The sequence below is a fragment of the Schistocerca americana genome, chromosome 3 (assembly GCF_021461395.2).
Source record: "Schistocerca americana isolate TAMUIC-IGC-003095 chromosome 3, iqSchAmer2.1, whole genome shotgun sequence".
NCBI lineage: Eukaryota > Metazoa > Arthropoda > Insecta > Orthoptera > Acrididae > Schistocerca > Schistocerca americana.
The window spans coordinates 187,037,974-187,057,572 of record NC_060121.1 but is presented as its reverse complement, the minus strand read 5'-3'; the positions used below and the strand labels follow the sequence as shown (position 1 = coordinate 187,057,572).

At 40.9% G+C, this 19,599-nt stretch overlaps 1 protein-coding gene across 2 annotated transcripts in view; it reads left to right on the top strand.

The window, feature by feature from the left end:
- LOC124606977 (transmembrane protein 19) overlaps positions 1-19,599 on the top strand; it is a 90,068-nt gene that overhangs the window by 11,539 nt on the left and 58,930 nt on the right. For both annotated transcript variants that reach the window (XM_047139118.1, XM_047139117.1), the window contains 4 exons: positions 2,723-2,833; positions 2,923-3,060; positions 17,540-17,689; positions 17,768-17,872. In XM_047139118.1, the coding sequence (XP_046995074.1) occupies positions 2,723-2,833; positions 2,923-3,060; positions 17,540-17,689; positions 17,768-17,872 (504 nt within the window). The remainder of the gene's footprint in view (positions 1-2,722; positions 2,834-2,922; positions 3,061-17,539; positions 17,690-17,767; positions 17,873-19,599) is intronic.

Below are 19,599 nucleotides of genomic sequence, written 5' to 3'. Positions count from 1 at the left end.
CAATATAAAACAAATCTCTTCTCCCTCCATTCTTATTTTGCTTTCTGGATTGCTGCACTGAGAGAGAGAGAGAGGGGGGAGGGGGAGGGCGACAGTGGTTAGCTCATTGGATTCACATTTGGGAGGACAAATGTTCAAATCTGCATATGACCATCGTCATTTCAGTTTTCTGTGATTCCCCTAAATGACGACAGGCAAATGCCAGGATAGTTCCTTTGAAAGGGCACAGCTGATTTCCCTCCCCATCATTGAAACAGTCCGAGGTGTTCTGTATCTAATTGAGTCGATGTCAACGGGATGTAAATCCTAATCTTCTTTCTTCTAAGTTTTAAGCTAGTTTAGAGGTCTGCCCATCCCTTGCTGAAGCGTGGCATATCATTGTATAATTAGGGCCAGCCAACTGCCACTCTCTTCTTTCAGGATTGATTAAGAAAAAGACAGGGAGGTAATGACAAGGACTTCTGAAGTCAATTATTTTGCATAAACTATTACAGTGAAGTGAATTAGTTGTGGAAAGTAATGGTAAATGTGCAAAAATTCTAGTTGTTTTTCTGTTGATTGATGCAGAAGATCTACTGATTTCAATAATTAATAAATTTGGAATAATAAAAAGCCTGTGGAAAAGAACAAGGCACATTGAAGCAGAATAAATCACTAGACCTTTTCACCATATAGGTTCAAGAGCTGACCTCGTTTCGACTTAATGATCCCATTCAGCTTAATTTTCTGTGACGTCTAAATATAAGTAAAACTCTGTTTTGTGTTTGTATTAGGATTTGGTTTAAGGAAAAGTCACTCAACATGTGTATAATGACTATTATGATGAGTTCTTAAACCACTGTAGTGCTGCGCATGTTGGCTTCATTGAAGAAAGAAACACTCTTAGGTGAATTATTGAACCCGTAGTGCCCTCACTTTTCTGGAAGATCTGGATAGGAAGTTTTCCATACATGCAGTAGTTCAAATATGTGTATTTCAATACTGAAAAGTCGAATGGTAAATACTGAAAGTTAAAAGGAAAAAAAGAGTCTAAATTGGCTTCGCATTTGTAATTTTTCAGTATCATTATCGTAAGCCCTGATCTTCGTCTTCTTTTTCCCACAGTGCTTTTCCAGTTGCAAAATTGGAAATGGGAAGTATGAGGTGAAACAATCATTTGTGAAATTTTAACTTTATGGGGATATTTTTGATTCAGAAAAATAATAGTAAGAGAGAGCATTTTTAAAAAAAATTGTTTGAGATTTGTAGGTCTAATTTTAACAGTTACCTCATAGCTGCTAAGTGCTCTGCATCTTAGGATGAAGGTGTTCATGAAGCTGTTAATGTGGAAGAGCTTTAGTGTTGGCCATCAGACAGACAGCTCATGTCATTTACAATTATTTGTAGATTGTATCATTACTATTTGTGAGTTTGTATTGCCTACTTAAATCAAGATACTAAATCACCATAGCACTAGGCATGAGGCTAATGGCAAAGGTATAAAGAAGTAATTTTGTTCACAGCGTCTGTGACAAAGCTGCAGAGAAACATATTTATAATGTCCAGATGGTCCCACAGTACATAACATTGAATATTATTTGCCTGTCTGCAAAGTGCATCTTTCTCAACTACAAAGAAGCAAATGTAATATTTGCAATTTCAAAAAACCTAGCTTGTCATTAGTAACAAATATAACTTTTTGAGTACAATATTAGAATAAATTTTAATTCTGATTGTAAATAATGCCAATGAGATTTTGAAGTAACAACGAAATTAAGTATAGAACAGTAGCTTATGACAAATGCCTATCTTATATGGTAGGAAGGCAGAAAGCCCTGCAGCACGTATGGCACACTTCACCACTATATAAAATTTTAATGGAATACATTTAATGTATTGATAAGTACATATTTCCAGAGCTAGTAAGGGTTGCAGCCATGTGTTAGGAGAATTATGAGTTGGATAACACCCGTATTCCATTGTGTAAGAGCCACAGTTAAAGAACTGTAGTCTTCAGAGTTATGTGAGCAAAAAGTTAGGTAATTTATGTGAACACTGCTCCAGATGCAATTTTAATCAGAAAATAATTTTCTGTTATCCTTGCATTCAAAATGCCACACACAATTATATATCTATCACTATGGAGAGGTCTATTTTGTAACTTTAGTATGTTTTCCATTGACCAAAACAAAGTTTTGTTTGAATACAGAACAGTTCCAATGAGACTGTGTCTCACTAACATTGTGCTTGCAGAATAAAGTCCTTCAAACATTCAGTTATGAAACAATTCATATTGGATGAAATTACTTTTGAACAATCCTCATTTTATGCATATGGAATTAGACATTAAGATCTAAAATGTGATGAAACAAGCTGTGAAAAAAGAGCTAAAATTGGAACAGACTGCATGATGGGTTGCTGTGGATTTTGAAGAAATTTCACTTCCTCATTATTTTCCAGTTTAATAGCCATAAATTGGGATACTGCTACAATTAGCCATTGTACACCTCAGTACAACACTGAACTATTAACAAAAAAAGACACTAAGTATTAATAATAGATTATTTGTGTTACACATTCTACTGTGGCAAGATTACTTTTAAGTGAGTAGCTGTGTGGGGTGGAGGGAAAGTGTGTCTGTCTGCAGCAACTATTGCTTTGTTTTTAGTTCATAAACACATAATAAATAGCATGAGGAACATTTCGCTGTATTCTATTGATAGAGTAACTTTGTATGTTTTAGATGGTCCTGTGATTCCTCCTACAAGATGGCTTGCATCAGTAGTGATTCCACTGACAGTAGCTGCTTGGGGACTTCGTAGGAAGAGCTTGGACAGAAGTGGTGCTATATTGGGTATTCCTTCCAGCTGGCTGCCATCTGTAATTAAATTTATTAGCGTGTGTCATGATAGATCTCTCTGCTTATTTCTGTCTCTGTTCTAGGAGTAATTGTTGGATTTGTGCTGACATTGACTAGTTACTGCTTCTTAGCATGCCTGTTTACATTTTTTGTGACATCTTCAAAGGCTACAAAATTCCGTTCAGAGAGGAAACGCAAACTGCAAGATGATTTCAAAGAAGGTACTATTTGTTGTTTTGTTGTGTAATGCCATTAGTTGAATTTGATCAAAAACTGTGTTAACTTGGACAGCAAAAACTAATGACAACAGTGTATATGGTCTCTCGCTCTGTAGTTTTTGAGATGTTATGGTAGATATTTTGTAACTTATGGTAGTTTTGGATATAAGCCAGCAATTTTATAAGTTAAGGAAATACCTTAGTAGGGTGAAGTATCTGTTGTAGATGCTAATTCATTATGGGGTGTTAATGCTTCACTATATGCTCAGTAAACTTCTTTTTTCTTTGAGAAACCTGTAGTTTTCCAGTAATATTATTGAGATGTTGTTTAGCTACTATTTTTATTGCATACTGACACTTGTAGGCATAATATTGGTATGTATGTATGTATGTAAAGTGGTTTATTTGATTGTGTGTGTAGTATAGTGTATTGACAGATAGACAGGCACTTGAGAGTACAAGATATCCAAGTAATTTATGGAAGGAGTCACAAGGGAGGTAATTTACAACTTACTTATTAAAATCTGTGCATTCCAAAATTTCCTCCATTCCACAGAATTTTTTTCTGCTTATTCTTATTGTATATAAAGTAAGAAAAGAAGAAATTTATACTTAAAATAAAGGAAAGGTAACCAATCACCTCACATCATTCACATGCCACAGGCGCGTGCATTTGGGTGTCTTTGTGGTCTTGTGTTTGAATGTTTGTGTACGTCAACTAGAGAAAGAGCAAGAGCTCAGATGCTAGTATAAATACTGTTTAATTCCATTTACAACTGTGTGTTTGTATGCACCGCATGTTAGTCAGTTATAGGCGACTTTTCTTTATTTTACGTATTATTCCATCCAAGAATTTTCAAAAGAAGAAATTTGTTTCTCATAACAAGATTTACATGTACGGATAGAGGACCTAGCTTATTTGCTATGCAAATTTGCTTCTTTCATTAATTTTGGTGGAGTTTAACAATATTTTTCCTGTACAGAAGCTAGTTATCTCTATTGATCTTATTGTTTTTGAGTTGCTGTCACTGTAGAATTGTTGCAACAACTGTACATTAATTACTAACCCTCCATGTTACGTAAGTTCTATTAGTGCTGTATTGAAGTCTGTTCTCATATCCTAGTCTGCACAACAAGCAGCTGAGAAGAACTCCTTCGAGGGATGAAGCGGGGTGCGGGGAAACAGTCCTTCTCCTCACTCCCTTCTGCCTTGTGCCTGTCCATTAACTGTGCTGCTGACCTTCTGAAAAATATACCCCATTAGGAGATGTGGTTGTCAGCCTTGTAATGTGTCATTCTTTTACAGTTCCTTTCTATTTTTATTTACAGCTCCACTATCAAAGGGGAGAATTCAAGTGAAATGTGGCTACAGACATCACATCCTCATTAAAAATGAGAAACACATGAGGAAATCCTACAATTGGCTATGTTTTAACTGAATAAAATGAAACATTTTAGTAGTTGCATGCACAGTGTCAGTACTAATGAGTTTTTGATACAGCAGTTGCTGATAGCATTACACAAATAAAGAATTTCAGTGACATTTTTTTCAGAAGTACCAGTGCACAAAAAATTTGAAATGATTTAATATATCTGTATTGCCTGAATCTCCTCAAGTCAGTCACAGTTCATGAAGTTGCATTGATGAAAATGTTTCATGTTACTATCCTATCTAGATTGTGTATGTCACTCCACTTGCAGTCACATTCATGCTATGCACATTCTTGTTGGCTATGGACTGTATTATTTTGTAATCAAGTTTGTGTTCTGTTCAACTTGCAGGGTGTTACTTTTCTGTAATGCTGTTCATTGAAGTCCACAAATTTGTCTTACACACATCATATTACTGTTACTATATTTTTAAATAATACAAGGAGTGAAGATTCACTGTATGGCTGAGGAATTTAGCAGTCAACTTACATGTAAACAAGACTGAAAATGTAGCTGAGCTTTCGGACACTGTGTGTTGAAGCTAACTGATATAAAGAATGGTTACAGTGTCCTAACACTGGACAAGGGATTGGAACAAGTAGAATGAGTGAGAGGAGAAAGAAGCTGGGGAGGGGAGGGAAGGGTAACTAATGGGTGGGAGGGAGAGGCCACAAGGGAATAAGACAAGAACCTGAGATATCAACCATGGCATAGGCAGGAGGAGTTGCATGTACTACATAATGAAACACAGAAGTCTGTTAGATAGTAGATTAATTGAGTGCAATTGGTTTGGCCCTCCAGGGGCTCATGGCTCTTTCATGAGTTTTTGTATGATGCACATGGGGCCCCGAGCTATTGCGGCTCATTCTTCCTTACTGGGTTGTATTTCTTTCCTTGTGTTCCCCTCCCTCCCATCCTCACTCTTTGCCCTCTGCCCCCTCCTTCTCTCTTCTCAGTGTTCTTACTAATATCGACTTGGCCATCCACCTGCTTTCTTTCTTGTATTCATTCTGGTTTTTGTTCCCCTTGCCTTTTCTTCTACACCTTTCCTCTTTGATTGTTTTGATCCCCTTTGAGGTTTGACTTCCACTTCTAAATTTTCTCTCTGTAGTGTGAGCCATTTGGGGAAGAACTCCCTCCCTAGCATTTACAGCATGGGTTCGTGTTGCATCTCCTTCCCCTCTTCCTTCCCCACTGTAGGCCCCTTCCCCCCTCTGTAGCCACCCCTCCCTCCCCTATCCCTCCCTCCCTGATCCCTCCCTCCCTGCCTCCCTCCATCCCTGCCGCCCTCCCTCCTCCCTGCCTCCCTCCCTCCTCCCTGCCTCCCTCCCTCCTCCCTGCCACCCTCCCTCCCAATAAGTCACCAGCATGTGTAGCCAGTCCGTGTGGTGGGGCTGTTATGCATCCATCGGCAGAGCCCCCTGAGAACACAAGGATCTCACTTCTGATATCTGAGCTGTTGCCTCAATGTGCATTCCTAGGTGTAGTTGCTTGTCATTCTGGAGCATTGGAACTCTCAACGATGGCTGCTGTGCAAAACGGCCCTTGCTGTGGCTGGGTGGCACCAACAGCCCCTGATCGGAGTCAGCAGAATCAGGGTGGATGCTTTCCATATGAAATGCATTAGGCTCCAAAAAAATTGGGCATTCTTCTATGGCCATCTCTTTAGTTGGCAATGGACCATGTAACGCTGCTTCTTATGATCCTGCGTCCTGCCCTTCCCTGGCTACACCATGGGAGAAGGGCAAGGTTTGCTGGTTTGGGGTGAAACACTTTCCGCATTACCTGGTCTGTGACTGAGCTGGACACTTTCACCACCTCCAAGCTATTAATTTTTGTGGGAAATATTGAAGACAATTTTGGTGGAGTGGAGTCTCAGTAAAATGTGACCGGATGTGCTGTTGATCAAAACTTCTTCTGCTGCCCAACCTGGGGGACCTCATCTTTCAAACTGATGAGGAACTCCAGACCATTCTGGAATGGCAGAGCATTCACTTTGTTCAGTGTGTTCAGAAAGGTCATAAGGACAATTGTATCAATACTGTTTATTCTGGCATTTGAGGGAGATACCCTCCCAGAGAAAGTCAAGGTTGTGTGTTCGCAGTGTCATCTGAAGCTGTATGCCCTGCCACCCATGATGTGGCTCATACCATCCCCTGTACAGAGGACCATCTTATCCCTGTATGGAGGATCCTCTGTAGAATATGAACAGCCACTCCATGAGGGAAGCCCCTGTGTTCAGCTGCCTGTGTGTGTTAATTGTCATGACTATCACTCTTCATGCTTGCCAGATTGCCCAGTTTATAATAAAGAGAAGAAGGGCGCAAGAGTATAAGTCCATTGATTGTTTATCCTATGACAAGGCTCATCAGAAATATGACTGTCTTCACCCTGTGTCACTGACATCTAACTTTGCCCTTCCCACTTTTCCATCCCAGTTCCTCCCCCCCCCCCCCCTCCTCTCCTCTCCCCTCCCTTGCAGTTCCCACACCCTGCCCTCCAGGTCCACTCCCCCACCCCAGACAGCGAAGTGTCCCCTTTATTTGGCACCTGCCAGTGATAGAACTCCTCCTGGGACACCAACCTCCTCCTCCCCGGACGTCTCTCAGGCCAGAGAGGCCTGCTACCGCAACTTGGCCGTGGGACCCACAGTACATGTGCCCAGAGGCCAACTGCTCTCTCTCAGTTCTGTACCTTGCAAAAGCCTGCTCTCTCTCTCTCTCTCTCTCTCTCTCTCTCTCTCTCTCTCTCTCTCTCTCTCTCTCTCTCTCTCTGTGTGTGTGTGTGTGTGTGTGTGTGTGTGTGTGTGTGTGTGTGTGTGTGTGTGTCCTACCTATCAATCATTTTTTTTGTCTGGATTCTGCCTGTGTTGTTTATAATGTACATCCAAATGCCAACGAGGACTGCTCATCAGTAAAGCGGCAGGCCACGTAGCAAGTGACAGGCTGGTTTCAAGTAAACAATGATAGCAACAAATTGCAGTTTGCTTTTAGTGCTGAAACTGAACATTTTCTGTTTTGAGTTTGCTTGTAGAGATTAGCTTTAATAGCCATGAACAAAAAAAAAAAAATAGTGATTTCAGCTGCAGATTCTTAACCACCACTTTTTCGGATACATTACACATCATGAGGCTGTGGTTAGCTTAGGACATGAGTGTAAATTACGGGCTACAAAACATGTCTCCTGCCACAATTCAGTAATTGGTCACTTAAAATCAGCTGTTGATGAAGCATCTAATGTTTCCGACATATCTCATGATGGCCACTGCCCATATTGCTGCTTGTTTCACATTAATAGCATTAGTGAAGTGACTTGCTGTGTTTGTGTGTCACCTATAAATGAGCAGTAGCTGGTGACTGATATAGCAACACCACAGTGGCAAGTGACACATGTCTATTATCAAGTAATATTAAATGGACTATAGCCCTGTAGATATTTGTCTGTTTGACACTGAGACTGCTTCCCTTTCGTTGTGGTGGTCACAACTCCTGGTTTCTTACATCATCAATATCTGTTCTTCCTCTATTCACCCCGCCTTTTCTGTTCTTTTCATGGTTGCAGGAAGTCGCCACCGTGCTGCCTGCTCTCGGGGGAGTTTACTCTTTGAGCTCTGCCTCACTTCTCTCTTCTGCCATTTCCATCTCCCCTCCTTGTCCTCTTCCCATATTCTCTCCTCCAGGCTACTTCTGTCATTTTCCCACCACCCCTTGATCTCTTCCATCCACGACCTTCTCACTAATCTCGGCACTGCTGCTTGTTCGTTTGATTTCCTATGGGCCCCTGGCCATGTGGGCATCCCAAGTAGTGAACTTGCTGATCATCTGGCTGGTGGGTGTGGGGGGCAACAACCTACTCCCATTCTCCATGATCCCTCTAGGGGTGAATTTGTGGCTTTACGTCAAATCACTTTTTGCTCAATTGTAGGCCAACTCTTGGGGGAGCTACCCCCGTGGTCTAATACACTTCACGCAGCCAGGGAGACTCCAACCATATGACATTCTTCCCCCCACATCTTCTGGTGGGAATCTACCACCCTCTGCCTGCTTTCTATTGGCCATACTATGCTGACACATGGTTTTTTCAGGGACAACTGGGAAATCCAGGAAAAACTCAGGAATTTTTTCATCCAAAGGAAAACAAGGAAAACCTGGAAATTTTTAAAAATTCCAGGAATTTTTCGTTGTTTTGGTTTTCAGTTAAATTTTTGTAGTTTTGACTGGTAAGAACTGATACTCTAACAAAGAATTTTACTTTAGCCCATTACTGCAATATAAATGAAATGTCGTGTGACGAGGGCCTCCCATCGGGTAGACCGTTCGTCTGGTGCAAGTCTTTCGATTTGACGCCACTTCAGCGACTTGCGCGTCGATGGGGATGAAATGATGATGATTAGGACAACACAACACCCAGTCCCTGAGCGGAGAAAATCTCCGACCCAGCCGGGAATCGAACCCGGGCCCTTTGGATTGACAGTCTGTCGCGCTGACCACTCAGCTGCCGGGGGCGGACACCGCAATATAAAACTGCAGCAATAAAACATAATAAACGAGGAAAAAAAATAAATGAAACTTAAGTTGCAAAGGAAATGCGCCATTTGCAGCAACAAAAAACAGTGCACACCAAGCGTCTGCCAACAGCAAAATGTGTCAAAGGCTTTAGGACGAAGACTATGCAATAGTTCATAACAACAAACTGCTTCTGATTGGTATGATATCACAGCGGTTAACATAGGTTTGTTTGAGCAGTTGCCAGCAGGCTTATGCGCATGCACAGTTGAGTCGCATATGAGTAGTCTTTCTCCCACTTCTGGCTACTTGAAGTTTGGCTGTTAGCTTTATCCAAGGTAATTCGGCACGAGCTGTATCAGCAGCAGCAACAAGCAGTCAGATGCTAACCAGAAACATGCTGCAAGGTTTGTGCATTCGCAGAGCAGTCTGAGTTGTGGGCTGTGAGGGGTAATCTCCACGTGAACTGTGTTTACATTTAGTGATTTTGCTGTTTCCTCTTGGTTTACAGCTCTCAAAAACAAAACATATTTCTGTGGCTGAGACTATAAAGTGAATTAAAATATTCACATAATTATGGAAGGCTTAGAATGTTATTAGTTTCAGTTTTCTTATTTTATTTCCTGGTTTTTGGCAGTCAGCTATTAATTGTCTTGCAGAACCATCAAATAATTTTTGTTGATTTGCTAAAAAAATTTGGCTTTGATTAATCTTTTTTGCAGAGACAGACAATTTATTTGGAACACTATTAGCTACTGTCGACTGCAGAATTTCAAGTGCATGTTGTTATCTTTTGAGACGTATGACATTATGCCATAATAAAGAATTAAATATTAGATAATACAACAGTGGTACTCCAAGAAAATTTGCATTCCAAAAACCTTACTGAAAAGTTTAATATCAGCTTGAGGCCTACTTCTTTGTGAATCTGGACATACGAATGTGCTGTTTAAGTCAAATTATGCATTTTAGTAGGGTTACGAAATTCCAATGCTTTTGGAGTATCCTCTGATGTCCTGTTTCGTTTATGACATTATGTAAGATCTCTTAATGCCATATACACTATGTGATCAAAAGTATCCAGACACCCCCAAAAACATATGTTTTTCGTATTAGGTGCTTTGAGTTGCCACCTATCGCCAGGTACTCCATATCAATGACCTCAGTAGTAATTAGACATCTTGAGAGAGAAGAATGGGGCGCTCCACAGAACTCACGGAATTCGAACGTGGTCAGGTGATTGGGTTCACTTGTGTCACATGTCTGTACGCTAGATTTCCATGTTCCTAATCATCCCTAGGTCCACTGTTTACAATGTGATAGGGAAGTGGAAACGTGAAAGGACACGTACTATACAACACAAAAGCGTGCAGGCCAATCTCGTCTGTTGACTGATAAGAGACCGCCGACAGTTGAAGAGGGTCGTAATGTGTAATAAGCAGACATCTATCCAGTCCATCACACAGGAATTCCAAATTGCATTACAATCCACTGCAAGTACTCTGACAGTTAGGCGGGAGTCGAGAAAACTTGGATTTTCATGGTTGAGCGGCTGCTTATAAGCCACACATCATGCCGGTAAATGCCAAACGATGCCTTGCTTGGTGCAAGGAGTGTAACTGTTAGAAAATTGAGCAGTGGAAAAACGTCATGTGGAGTGTCGAATCACAGTACAGAATGTGGTGATCCAATGGCAGAGTGTGGGTATGGTGAATGCCTGGTGAACATCATCTGCCAGCATGTGTAGTTCCAAAAGTAAAATTTGGAGGCGGTGGTGTTATGGTGTGATCGTGTTTTTCATGGAGGGGGGTTGCACCCCTTGTTGCTTTGCATGGCACTATCACAGCATAGGCCTACATTGATGTTTCAAGCACCTTCTTGCTTCCCACTGTTGAAGAGCAATTTGGGGATGGCGATTGCATCTTTCAACACAATCAAGCACCTATTCATAATGCATGGCCTGTGGCAGAGTGATTACGTGACTGTAATGGACCGGCCTGCACAGAGTCCTGACCTGAATCCTATAGAACACCTTTGGGATGTTTTGGAATGCCAATTCATGCCAGGCCTCACTGACCGACTTCGATCCCTCTCCTCAGTGCAGCGTTTCATGAAGAATGGGCAGCCATTCCCCAAGAAACGTTCCAGCACCTGATTGAATGTATTCTTGCGAGAATGGAATCTGTCATCAAGGCTAAGGGTGGGCCAACACCATATTGAATTCCAGCATTACCGATGGAGGGTGCCATGAACTTGTAAGTCATTTTCAGACAGGTGTCCGGATACTTTTGATCACATAGTGTACATATGAACATACAGACTACCTATGTCATTGTATCTGTGCAGGAACAGTAACGCCATTTTCTGGCACACTCTGACAACTGCAGAAACAAATTCTAACAAGTCGTGGGAAAATATTTCAATTGGTTGTTTGAAAAGCGTTACTTTCAAAGTACATTTTACTTTATGCAATATGAGTTATGTTACGTGTGCAAACGTGCTTTGAATTTCTTAAATCACTGAGTGTTTGGTTTTCATTTAAAGCTTAACACTTTGAGGGCCAACCGCTTAGAAGAATTTCGAGCCCAGAAGACCAGGCATTTATGTCATTACTTAAAATTTTACTTAATAATTGGCAACCAATGCAGTACAATTGCAATAAAGTCATGACTCTTTTATTAGAAGGTGTTACACGTTTTGGGATTACACACATCTTCAGACATCACAAATTTCAACTCCTTCCTAACCAACCAGACGTCCAGCCTTAACAACTCAAAGAAAGTGTCCAATAACATATAACTACAACCTAAGCAGAGTGTATACTCTGCTTCAAGACTACTTGTGTCACATTTGTAGTCATATGTTTTATTTCTTTCAGTTTTAAGGCTGCATGCCTGGTTGGTTAGGAAGGAGTTGAAATTTGTGATGTCTGAAGATGTGTGTAATCGCAAAAAGTGTAAAATGTTCTAATAAAAGAGTCAATTGAACATCTCATGACCTTATTGCAATTGTGCAGCATTTGTTGCCAATTATTAATGTAAAAATGATCACAGGCCTCAGACGGGATTTTATGTCCTATATATCATAAAATTTTACTGGCACATTTTGCATTTGGGTGATGTATCAAAGTGTAACATGCGCAAAAAAGAGAAATGTTAAATATGAAAGCATAGCTTTTTTTGTAGCTGCACTATTTACATTAATTTAAACCATTAACTTTCCCTATTTGTGTGTTCGCACTACTTAACAGGGATGTTGCTTTAGGCTGACTACATCACATGCCGTATGCTCTGAATCACTACGTTCACATGCAACACATCTTCTGGAAGATGAAAACCGAATTTCGGAATCCATTTCTCGCTGTCGTGTTTACATGTTAAAGTCTGAAGCGAATTTGCTAGCCCAGTTAACTACGGATCCCGGAAAATAGCAGATATAGTTTATGACTTAGTCAGCACAGTCACTATTTCTCTTCAATTAGATGAGGTGTCTAATATGGTCTAATATTTCTACTTATACTTCACTGCACAAAAAGCAACTCCATCAATATTAACCAAAATTTTTAAAAACAAGATGAAACCTCACAGCCCAAGCACGTTTCAATACTGGCTGTGTTCACATGGGAGCAAAAATCGATTGCGGAATTGGGAAATCTTCAACAAGAAGCAGATTTCCAGAATTGATTTTGAAGTGTCTGCATGACTATCCAGAAGCAGTATTGGGAGATCAGTTTACAAAATCCTGTTTTGGGAGCCCCGTGTAAACATGATGAATACCTGCTATCATCGACTGGTTAGATCACGTGACATGAACTACGATTGGCTTACAATAGCGCATTGCGATCTCGATTTCAATGCTTTGAAAACTAACATTCTGTGTTTGGTAGACTTCGACTATATACATTCATAATACGAAAATATGCAGCATGCACGTTGCTGCAAATCAAAGAGCTTTCCAAAACACTTTTTTTTCTGTGGTTCATTTCCTAAAGTGGCAGGAGGTTCTACACAGGTGTATAAAACCTTAACCATTCAAAGTACTGATAAGTTTTACAATCCAGAGGGAAAATATACTGTCACTTAACATGAAAAAGCATATTTTCATTCAGGAGAAAGAGGTTTTTTTTTTTTTTTGGCCGGGAAATCCGGGAGAAACCTGGGCGTTTTTTTCTTTGTCTGCATATACACCCTGTTTTGGCTCCTCCACAATGATCTGCGCCCCCCCCCCCCCCTCCCCGCACCTTCATAATTGTGGGGTCCCCCTCATAGTCATCCATATTTTGCTGGAATGCCTCCACCTTTTATCCTGGGTGTTAGTGGACGACCCTCCCCTGGTTATGTCTGCCCTCAGTTATCTTCACACAAGTTGTTTGTCTTCCCGGGTTTAAGTACCTGAATTTCCCACTGGAATTGGAGTCAGTTAACGTGGATGTTGGTTATGGAAGCCTTGGCATTGCCTCCATACTGGTTAGGTTCTGCCCCCTTTTCCCAACATTTTGTATGGTCTTTTGTGCCATTTTGTTTCCCCTTCCTTGTGTCTTCCTCCTCTGGTGTTGTCCCTATTGTGTAGTAATCATGGTATTGTGTGGAAATCAGGAAAGGATGGCGATGGAGTTGGTGCACCAATGCACGTAGCATCAATGGGGTGCCCCTGCTCTCGACTTCCTGTCCCTCTCCCACTCCTGTTCTTTACTCTTCCTGCTGCGCTGCTGTTCCTTTTACCTCTTTGTTTACCCATTTTCCCTTCCCCTTCACTAGACTGTGCTGCTCATGTTGTTCCTCGCTTGTTTTCTACCACTTTAGATCAGGGACCCATGACCTCACTGTTTCATCCCCTCCCCCAATCAACCACCATCCAATCACTAGGTTTGGCAGCAGGACTAGAAGTGAGTGTAGCTGGGCCAGGGGCTAGCAGTAATATGTGCTCAATGGAATGTTCTGTCACTAGGTGGTCAACTTTGCTTTTGGCCACAGTTGGCAATGGCCATTCATTCAGGAAGACAGCTAATTAGTGGTCATGCCCACAAAGAATCCTGTGTTATTGTGGAATATGCCTATCAAGGGACTGGAATAGGATGTGGTGGGTGAGAGCAAGGATAGGTTTTGCACCTAAGTTTTCTACTGGAATACGACATGTTTCAATGTGGCTGGGGTAGGTGTGATGTAAGGATGAACCAGGATATTTTTCAGATTTGGAGGATGGCAGATTACCACTTCATGTGGAATGAGAACGATTTTTGGAAGGATGTTATTAATTTTTGTGCATTGGTAATAGGTAGGTGAACCTATGGCGAAGGGTTGGAGCAATTGGTTAAGTTATTTGAGTCCGAGGTGATGTTTGATAATTGGGGCTGGTCTCCTTCGATGTTGATCTGTGGGATATGTTGGAGGACTAGGAGCATGTACAGATATGACTCAAATGAATTTGTGGACTAGGCTTGGAGACTAAAGTGCGCATCATTTATGACGGCGGCCGAGTTTAGGTTCGTTCTGCGCATCTGACGTCACAAAACACAGTCAGCCAATGAACAGAGAATGACGTTGCCAGAGCTCGTTTGCAGTGCAGACCACGGACGAGTGTCTTCAGTTTTAGAAACGTTCAGCCATAAATAAAGTGATTGAACGAAAGCAATGTCTTGATAGCAGACTTTCTTTTATAGAAATTTTGGAAAAAGCATTCTTTATACCAATTGCTTCATATTCTATTAATTAATTAAACCAAACAAGCAAGAAGTTCCTAATTCAGGCGATACCAAGGAAAGGTGTTTGTATCATTCTCACTAGCCGCTTTTTCGCAATAAAGAACAGCGGTAATTATTATTTCCTATTGTACTTCGACGAAACGTGAATAATTCATAGCCATACCAACAGTATATGTCGGTATTTTGCGTGATATTTTAAAGTCCTCCGTTAGACACATCGATTGACGAGCTGTGTTAGCGTAATGGTTAAAGTGTATGGCTGCTAAGTGAGAAGTTCTGAGTTCAAACCTTGTTCGGTGGTTAATATTCTCTTTATTTAAAAACAATATCAAAGTGTCTTACTTCATGAATTTTATTTGTTTGAATGTAATTTTTTGAAATTTCTAGTGGCAACTAAAATCGACCATATGGAAAGTATACGCTACCTCTGCAAACTCTTCAAAAATTCGTGCAATGGTTTACTACATCTAATGCTGCACAATAACTGCGTTGAATATCAAAGAAAATTAAGTCATTTATGGAGGGAAGGTATCAGTCAAGAAGATGTGTAAAAATCAAATTTTTGAGCCAAATAGTTTTTGTGAAATCGAATGATAAGTGTGTCAAAGCAGTGGGAACACCATGTGTCTGTACAGGCGAGCAGTGCAGTGATGACCAATTAGGAATGCAGGGAGCACGTCTCTGTAGCAGCGAAAGGCTTAATGCGGCCGTGGTGGCTTTACTTCATAAACTGCGCACTCCCCCCTAAACGTAAGTTTGCGGACTATACTATGGCGCTGCTTCTCTTGGCGCGTACAACTGGCAACGCAGCAATCTCCCGCGTCTGGGCGGGCATGTGCGAACCGCCAAGATAAAAGAATTGAACTATAGTGCCTGTGTATGAAGGACTTCCTACTTTACAAGTGATTCTCATCATTGCATACACATCATTGATGGGTGCCTAGACTTTACAGAAGATATGTTGTAGCTATAAAAATGGATGTACCATTTATGGTTGATGGCCTTGCTGTGAACAAAACTTTTTACGAAACAACAGGGAGGTGGGATCCAATGTCGGGTAAGTGGCATGTTGGCTTGAAGAGGACTAGGTGAAGCAGGCAGGAGAGAAAATATAGAGGATGTGGAGGAATGGAGATAGAGTGTCTAGTCCCTGGAATAAGGTTGCCGATGGTACCATGAATTAATGTAAAGGAGACAGTTGTCTAAGATCTTAGGTGCTTACAATGTTTTCCTCCAGATGGCCCATGAACAGGTTTGCTGTAGGAGGGTGCCATATGGATGTCCATTGCAGTGCCATTGGATATTCTTGTATGTTATCCCCTTGAAAGAGAAGTAGTTATGGGTAAGGATATTGTCAGTCGGGTTTCTAAACTATGTGATTGTGAGTTTTGCATCAAGGGGACCTTGGAACAGGATACGTTACTATTCTATGACAGACACAAACAACGTAATCACTTTATTTTCCTGGGCTGTGATTATTCATCATTGTGCCTAAAAAGAGGAATCTTCTTCACACAGTCCTCCCTACTGCTTCCAGAGTAGTACTCCACTGCCGACCTAATCTTCAAAATATCCTGGTCCATCATTATGCCACACCTACTGAATCCCAATTTACACATTATTTCTATCTATGAGGGAGACCTAGGTGCAAGACCTATGCTTCTCTCTAGCTCAGCACATCTTATTCCAATTCCCTGATAGACCTATCTTACAATATGAGAAGCAGGGCTACCTGTGAAAAAGTAGTCATGTCATATATCAACACTGCTGCTTCGGAACCCATGACATCCTAATCCTCTTTCCAATGCCAGAGTCTCTGAATTATGTAGATGTGAGTTGTCTTTACAACACATTCTTTGATCCCACAATCCTTCTGCATTCAATCATTGCTTGTCCTGTCTCACACCCAGTCCTCATGCCTTCCACTTTACTGCATTAATCTGCACCAACAGTGTCACATTATGTCATGTTCTCTTGCAACCTCTCCCCCACCCTTCCTTCTCAGCTGTGAGCCTCCCTTCCCTCGACTACTTCTCCCTCTGTGCCTCATCCTCCCCTCAGCCACTCCATATGTTTTAGCCACAAATCTCAGTTGAATATCAGTTCCATGTGTATATATATTTTCTGTCATATAATGTGTCATTTTTTTAGTTTGCTTCAGTAGCTTTCCAGGCCAAAGTACATGCAATAGTGGAACAGATTGAGACAAGCAAAAGTTCTTTACACGTAAGATTTCAAGCAGTAGATTTTTTTCTGTTGCAGATAGCAATATGATCAGGAGGCTCAAGGTGTCATGCACAGATGACAGCTGCAGTGTCAGGCAACAAAGATGAGTACTTAATGAAGGGTGAAAGTGTAATAAAGCATAGCTGTGTTTTGGACATGGTGCATGAGAAAAAGTAATGAGTGAAAATACAGTATGTAGCAGACAAAACATTTGAGAGAGGGAGGTAGCACAAACAATGAAAATTAATAATAAACGAGAGGACAGCAGGTGGATCACTGCTGACAACATGCTGGGCAGCAAGTGGGAAGAAGTGACAGAAGAATGATGCTGGCCATCAAGTTGTGAATCTGTGAGGCATTGTAAAAATATTTTGACCCCTTACAGATAGCTTTGTGCTTGCTGAGACCAAAGTTTAAATTGCGTTGGCCCCCCAGCAAACAAAAATTTCACACATTCTGATATCTATTTCGATGAGGTTTACTTTTGGAGTGGCATATCATATAATATTCATATAATAAATAATAACTTCAAAGGTTTGGAATGAATCATTAGCAACACATTTGCATTGATGTATTAAAGGACTACAAATTTATTAATTGTGTACAATCTTCTCAATAGGAGGTCAGAGAAATTGGATCCAAGTGCTATGTAATGGTGGCATGGCAACACAACTAGCATTGCTGTACCTTCTGGACTCTGGTTGTGGTGAGAGGCCTGTGGATTTCCTCAGGGATTACCGTTCCTCGTGGCTAAGCCTTGGAGTGTTAGGTATGTTACTTATTTTTCATATTGAAACACTGTCTCGAATTACTACAAGTGTTCTCAATAATGTCGTTCTGTCAACAGGGGCATTTGCATGCTGTAATGGGGATACTTGGGCTTCAGAATTAGGATCTGTAATAGGTACTGCTGAACCATTTCTCATAACATCCAGGAAGAAGGTTCCCAGAGGTAAGTAACTATGCATAATTTGCATGTTTGCATTTACATACACACAAAAAGTAGCTCTCTATGTATTAAAACAAGATTTTTGTAGGGATATTCATCTCTGTATTGTGTTACTCCAATGCAAAGTTGCATGACTATTTTACATTTAAGCAATGTAATAAAATTAGTTAATGAAATTAACTGAATGCTTAACTCTGTAATACTTTGCAGGAAGTTTGTTGAAGTTTTGATGTGTTATCAGATGCATTTTTCCAGTTACACTGCTTTCATCTAGGGCCTACTTCATATTATGAAAATAGCTGCATTGGGTTATTGTTTATTTTTTTGTCTTTTGTCATTACATGGTGGCAAGGAGAGCACATAATAAAGTTGGCTCCCAGGTTACCATGAAAGAAACACATTTATTAGTAAAGACATTTAAATCAACAGTTCACAGTTCTGACATGAATTACAAAATAATAGCCACTTTGGGTAGAATGATGTGGTCTCCCAACTGGAGTGCAGTGTAAGGTCCTAGATGGTGTGTTGCTCAGTCGAGGCAAAGGCTGGCCTGTTCGCCATTAGCAGAGCACTGGCAGCCAATGGGAGACCAATGTTCAAACCAAAAGCAGTCTCTGAGACACAAGACTGCCAAACTGGCTCGGCCAGGTGACAATGCCCTAAGTGTTGTTGAGTGAGGTGCAGGCTGGCTGGAGAGATGTCAGTGTAGTACTGGCAGCTGATGGGAGGTCAGAGCTCGAACCAGTGGTGGCTTCTGGAACAAGAGGGTACCAATGGGCTCAGACAGCTGATATCATAGGCAATGTTGGCACAGTGTTGCAGGAGCAGCCCAATTGGATTACTAGGCCACACTTCACTGACATTCGGTTGGAAACTGTGGCCCACGCTGGAACTATTGCTGATGGCCTACACATGGGCTGCTGGGTGCAGCTGACATTGATCCCAGAGCATGAGCAAATTGTGGCAAGTTCTGGTCACGTAGCATCTTAAATAGTCCATCAGAAGGATATCTGTGAGGTGGCACATTATGTGCATGTGCAACATCCTCATTTAGCAAATTTCACTAATTGTCAATTCATAATATAGTTTACAGTGTGCTTATCGTGTCATCTCACATAATAACTGCTATTATCTCATGTAGAAGTGATTTAGTACACCAACCTACATTATATGCATTTTTATTATGTCAACAATGTATTAAAAATGACTACTGTATTGTAAACTAACTAGTTTTACCACTGTCCTATATCACATGTACAAACAATGTATGAAACTGATTCTTGGACCGATAAATAAATAAATGACTACATACACACCTCTGTGGAACCTTGTTGGTTTAATGATCTTTACCCGTATAATATTTAAGAGTGTGAAGAATAGTCATAGAATCTTGGAATTTTCCAAGCAGGTTTTTGCTGTATGGAAAGAGGCATTCATCAGTTCATACGCTTCAGTATTTCTGTGAGATTAAACCATGAGTCAGACTAACATGTGGCCATTCACAATGCTCTCAAAGTCCCATTAACCAAACTTAACAAGAGCACCACAGTCATATTTGTATAAAGCAGTGAAGGGGCTAGGTTCATCCATAATAGTGACAATGACTGAGAACTGTGAAACACTGCTGATTTATAGTATCGAGCACTAATGACTTGCCTCCACACACACTCTCATAAAGGAGAATGGGTTTGAGGGTGCTTTTCCTTCTCTTGCATTAAAAGGCTATCTAT